Genomic DNA, 6,049 nt, shown 5'->3' with positions numbered 1-6,049 from the left:
CTGAAAAAACACTTATCTGGAGTGCTGGGCACCAGGGCAGAAAATATATTGAGAACAGAGAGTTCTTTTTCTTTGCTGTAACCTCCTCAGCTGGACTGCCTGTTCCCTTCCCTTGATTTGCTGCCATTAAACAGTATATGCTGTCACTGATAGTATAAGCCAGCTAGCTGCAGGGATTCATACTTTAGTGGGCATCTTGCCACAGACATAAGATATAATGCTAAAGGCTGCACACTTCTCTTACTCAAGGAGAGTAATAAAGCAGATTTTATTTGAGTTGTATAAATCCACTTTAATTGGCTTTCCTGCTAACACTTTCATTAACATGTAAATTAGGTGTCCTAGAGCTGTTAATTATCTTTGCAGAAAATGTTGGATATGGTCATATAATGTACTCATTCTCTTTTTACTGCTCTATGTGTTTTATACTGAAATATGTCCATAAATATTCTCTGTATTTTTATTTTTTTTTAAGAGGAAGATGAAGAGGCTCAGGCTCTGTGTCATTGTGTAGGGAAACAACTGTCTTGCTTTGGTATTATTCACCAGCCTGCTACCATGTTCAATTGACGCTCAGGTAGGAAACTTAGCACTGGGTTGTACTGGTTTGGATGCTGAAGGATTCTGGGGACTTCTTTTTCAAAGTTCCTGGCAAATGAGGGAGCAGAGGAGAGGGTGGCAGGTGCTCAGACAAAGGCAGCATCCTCTCATACAGGATGGTGTGTGTTCAAAATTTGGAACTGGCAGTGAAACGGGTAGGCATCACAAGTAAGAAAGTGACTGAATTCCCTGTTTCTAGGAAGCTGAGACATGCTAATTAATTTTTGAAGAGGGAGGGGGCAAAAAACCCCCACATTAACTTTTTTTTTAATACACCTTTTCTGCAAAAAAACATCAGAAAATGAGGGTTTTTTTTTTTTTTTCAGCTTCACCAACTGCTTAAAAAATGCTTTCCTTCCTTTAATAATGAGATCTTGATGCTTCTCATGAAAACTTGCAATCTGGTTATAATTTTTAACTGCCTGCTTTCAGCAAATGGCAGCTATATTGCATGGTCTTACTGCACTGTCAAGGCAAAAGTCTGCACAGCTGCAGAATATAACAGACATGTTTAGCACCATCCTTGCCAAAATCTTGGACTGATGGTTTGCTAATAAATGAGAGATGACTTCATTATTATGATCAAGGCTGCTTTGAGCCAAGTAGTAATACTTCAAGAGACAGCCCACCATGGGAAGTGACCCACAGATACCCCCCCACACCAGTTGCCCTCGAGGCTATGGTGCAGCAGCAGGTAAACACAAGGGAGAAGCAAAGCAGGCACACAGGTGTCTCTTGCCTGATGTTTCTGCAGTGGATAACAGGGCAGTGCTTCCCCTTTCTTGGTTGTCACATTCTGAACCATCAGCCACAATCATCTTCTCTTTCATTTGCAAGAACCTGCACAGAACAGATAATTGTCTGCATTGTAGCTGGCTCCTAGGTCCAGTCCCTCTTTGGATGCAGAGTGCACCTGAGCAACAGCTTTATTTACAGTGCTCTGTGGTTCTTAATTTTGTCCTTGGTCTTGGATGCAGTTGCCCACGTCTAGTTCCATTTCTTAGCCTTTCTTACAAACAAGCTGAACAACTGAAATATTAAACTGTCTTTAGCATAACACATCACTTTGCTAAAGGCTTATGCCATCAGCAGGTCTCAGCTATTCACTCTATTGCTCTCGTGTGCATAGGTAGTGCACAAACCAGGCTATGGAGTCTGTTCCAGAAGGGACTCTTATTGTTCACGTGCAAGTTCATTGTAAAGTAGTTAATATCTACAAGAAGGTAATGTCTAAGCCTTGCTTCTTCCAGAGCAGGAACTCAGTAGCAGAACACACCTAATGTTTCTGCTGTATTTATACTGGTATATTCCCCTTTTGGAATGTTTGTTCCAGAATAACTGTAGCAGTCCAACTATTCAAGATAAGGGTGCTTTATTTGAAGTGGCAGAAATTGATTAATATATAAATTTCACAGGAAGATGTTTTTCTTAAACTTTTTTTCCATACATCATTATATCATCTTACATATGATCTGTACCTGAAATGAGATAAAACATCTTAAGCTGGCTTAATAAAAAGAAATAACTTAAAATAAGGAACTTTTCAAACAAACCATAGATAATAATGTTAGGGTTTTATATAGTCTTTACATGTCCCTCCAGGGGCAATATGTTTATCTTAAAACATGAAAATGAAATGTGTCATGGACAGATGATCTGTTTCCTTAAATAAAAATCTCTGTGCAAAAGATTTATTTTTATTTTGCATCATAATTACAAGGAGACAAAATTTTACAATTTTAAGTCAAGTCACTATTTGTCTTCATCAAGGTGTCTTTGTTTTGTTCCAAGACAAGCAGTTCATTGACCCCATCTGCCAGGGCATTACTGTCTTCGTCATCACTAAAGGTAACCCAGTGAGTGAAATCTCTCAAATTGGGGATTTTCAAATTCTCTGAAGTGTGTGCTGGAGCAGTAGCTGATGGCACCTGTGTGAAAAGAGGGCAGGAAGGATCTGTGTCCAGCTCCAAAAGATCAGTGTCCTCTGGAAGGGAGCTGCTGTCTGAGAGCAGTGGATGCTGTCCCTCTGGTAGAGGAGGGCCCTGCAGTGCTGCAGCACTCGGTGCCAGCTGCTTTGTTGTGCTGTTTGCTGGGGTGGCAGAGGGTGTAGGAGCTGAGAGAGCGGAGTGCACAGGGACACAAGTGTCCTGAGCCTGGGGACAGAACCCAGGATTGTTGTTGGAGTTGAGCATTAACCCACTAAAAAGTGGGTTATCACTGCTCCGGAGCACTTGCAGATGAAGAGCTGCAGGAGCTGACTTCTTTCTTCGGGGTGGTACCTTTGGGGCAAAGGAAGCAGTGGGGTGGGGCAGTGTGACAGCCTCAGCCAAGCTTCCTGAGGGGGGCTGCCTTTCACTGCTCCCCCTGCTCTCCTGAGGCTTCCCAGATTGTGGGGTTCTGGGTTTAGGGACTGGAGTAATTTTGGTTGCATTTAGAGTAGCTCCGGGTTCTTGAGAGGGCTCTGACAAGCCAAGAGGAGACGGTACCGACTGCTGGTAAAATTGCTCTTCTGTAGGCAAGGCCTGAGGGGTAAAAGGAACAAGAAATTTGATAACAAAAATGGCACCTTAAACTGGGTCACTTCTAGTGCAAGTCTTACTGGTGACATTACTGAGAAAAACTGACAGGATTAGAAGAAAAAAGAAAAACCAAACAGTAAAAGAGGAGGTTTAAGAGTGCAGGTCTGGAAGTGCCAACAACATAAAATAAACAGACCATTCCTTGTTACTAAATGCTTAAGGAAAGCAGATGCACTGTGCTGTCTGGGGTTTATTTCTTTTGTGAATTTGCTAAGTAGATGTGGCTGAAAATTTTATGATAGATAAGGTGTGAATGCCTTTACAAAGGAAGTTAAGGCAGGACTCCTAGAAACATAGAGCTTCCTAGCAGAGATTCTATCAGTAATTGTCTTTATCTTGTACTTGAATTTCTTTCACCATTAAATAATCATTTGAGCAGCTCTAGAGGTGAAAAAAACTATTCTCTCCATTGAAGAGACCTGGCAGAGAGGCAGCATAAACCCTCAGCACCTCCAGGTTTGTATTTTTAAGAACCTGAGCTCTTGAGCAGAATACAGAAGGGAAAGGCTGAACTCCAGTATAAGGTGTGAGGAAAGCTCAGTGTCTCTGAACAGGATGCAGAAGAGCACACTGATCAAGAAGCTGCCTCACATCAGTACAGAGCAGACCACTTATGATGTGGTCAAAACTAAACACTCTGATAAAGAAGGGATAAATCTTAAAGTTTAGACAAACTAGAAGTCAAAAAATCTATGAGAATGGACTAACAAAGAGAAAATCTGAATACAGCTCAGTAAGGAGGACAAAGGTCCTCTTCCTTTCCAGTTGCCCAGTGTATTTCTCTGCCTTGGTGGCTACAATACATGGAATCATTTCAGTGCCTGCTGATGAAGAACTTTCAATGACACGACTTCACAGGAACTGTTTAACACCCCCCCCCACCCCTCTTGCTATCATTCCTGTTGTGCAGAGCAGGCTGGATGCATTTGGCTATTTGACTCTCTTACATTTCCCACCTTGACTCCAGTTCTTCGCAGAGGTATCGGCTTCCTTGTAGCTGGAACTTTGGGTGGTGGGCGGTGGGGCACAAGCACTGGTCCTGCCTGCAGTCCTTGAGGTAATGCTGACTTTGTGCTGCTGGGGAGAGGCTCAGGTTTGGTAGATGTTTGGTTTCTAGTTTGAGCAGGCTTTAGTGCATCTTCCTGTAGTCCTGAAAAGCAAAATCCATTAAGATCTTGGCTTGATCAGAATGTAGCTTCAGGATAACTTCTTTGACAGTCATGTTTTCCAAAATGTGCCTAAAGGGAATGTGCTCAGGCCAGGAAGATAGATTGTGGAAATAAGCACAGACCTTGGCAGTGCTAGGTTAATGGTTGGACTTGTTGATCTTTTCCAATCAAAATGATTCTATGATTCTTTGCACTCTTGTCACATTTGTAAGAGGCAGTTAGGGAAAAACTCCCCTCTCTGAAATAACTTCATGCCAAAACAGCAGAGCTGTGCCACCATCTGTCCAAGTGAAGATAACACTGGCTGGGGGTTCAGGAGTACTGGATAGAAACTGCTGAGTCTCCTTTTGCCCTGTTTCCTTATCTGAATAATCAAGATAATGATACTGAGCATGTCCTTAGGAGTACTTTGGGAAGAACTGTAAAAGCCAACTGTTGGCACAGCACTAGGGGCTGAAAGTGATGTTGACCAGACTATTTTCTTTACTCACCCTGGATGAAATGCTTATTGTGAATTTTCAAAATTAGTGGAGAGTAAATCTGATTTCAAACATAAATGTACAGCACTCTCTGAGGAGCAAACATCAAGGTGCCTTTATAACACTTCCTTTGCTGTATTTGCAAATGAAAAAGGGATGCTTTTGTCCTAAACTGAGCCTTGCAACCTCAGGTAACTATCTCAAAGTTATACAGCATTTATTCTTATTGATACAGCAGAAAAACTACTTGCAGCCCTGGGGGGTACATTCACACTGCCTAAATTTCAATACCCAACATATTTTCCTGCTCTAACTTGCCCTTGCAAGCAGCTTGGTCCTCCAGGGCTAAGACTGAGAGCCTAAACACAGAGTACCTTTTAGCTTAGTTATTCAAGTTAAAGTGGTGCAAGCACCTATCTAGGTTACAACTATACTTGCTGTCTATATATGAACTGAATCCATGTTATTTCTCCTACAGCTGTACTTGCTCTCTAGTTCTGCTTGGAATAGTGAGCATTTGCTAAATAGAGCAGCAAATATCCTTTATGCAACTCTGAGCTAACACAGGCACCACAGTTTAGTAAGATCCCATCTTTCTCTTTTAATTTTTTAGGCTAAATCTGGCTAAATCTAAATTAGGCCAAAGTGTTTCTAGTAACAGGTTCTACAACAGAATATACAACTTGAATTATCTTGAAAAAACAGAAGTTAATATTATCAAAACTGACAGAGAAAACCAAGTATAATCTTGCCAGCATGTGTAAGTCAGTGCTCAGGTGGGCTTCTGAACAGAAATGTGTGCATCTGGGCTATGATGGGAAGAATTAATACACCTGCAGTTTTCTTTATTTATAGATATTTAGAAGTTGGTTATGAAGCTGTGCTCACCTCCTTTAGCTTCCATAAGACATCTAATAGCTTCTTCTGCTTCCTCAGCTGTGGTGGTTTTGATTTGCTTGACATTGTAAGGTTTACTTATTCCAGTCCGGACTTTGGGCTTTAAAAAACCAAGAATGAGTCATTTTAAGAACTGACTTTTCTTTCATGTACACCTGTGATCTTACAGCTAAGCTCAAACACCTGTAAAGTTCTGATTTTGCCAGTGACTATTCAGCAATCTAATATATTCTACAGAAACAGTGGGGAGTCAGACCATACATCTTTGTTACCAGCTGACAGACTAAGCCAATGCTTTAGTGCCACAGCTAGTCCCTTAGCCTGG

The 6,049-nt window shown here is 41.5% G+C and overlaps 1 protein-coding gene across 6 annotated transcripts in view; it reads right to left on the bottom strand.

Annotated features, from left to right (window-relative positions):
- Positions 1-1,955: 1,955 nt before the first annotated feature.
- Positions 1,956-6,049, bottom strand: part of SYNJ2 (synaptojanin 2) — a 66,945-nt gene continuing 62,851 nt past the window's right edge. For 5 of the 6 annotated variants that reach the window (XM_071740647.1, XM_071740649.1, XM_071740650.1 and 2 more), the window contains 3 exons: positions 5,716-5,824; positions 4,127-4,329; positions 1,956-3,122 (listed from right to left, as the gene is read on the bottom strand). In XM_071740647.1, coding sequence (XP_071596748.1) covers positions 2,340-3,122; positions 4,127-4,329; positions 5,716-5,824 — 1,095 coding nt within the window. In that variant the 3' untranslated portion in view covers positions 1,956-2,339. The remainder of the gene's footprint in view (positions 3,123-4,126; positions 4,330-5,715; positions 5,825-6,049) is intronic. The other variant, XM_071740648.1, reaches the window with a different exon arrangement.

Source organism: Heliangelus exortis, chromosome 3, assembly GCF_036169615.1.
Source record: "Heliangelus exortis chromosome 3, bHelExo1.hap1, whole genome shotgun sequence".
NCBI classification, from domain to species: domain Eukaryota; kingdom Metazoa; phylum Chordata; class Aves; order Apodiformes; family Trochilidae; genus Heliangelus; species Heliangelus exortis.
This window is presented reverse-complemented; position numbering and strand designations above follow the sequence as displayed.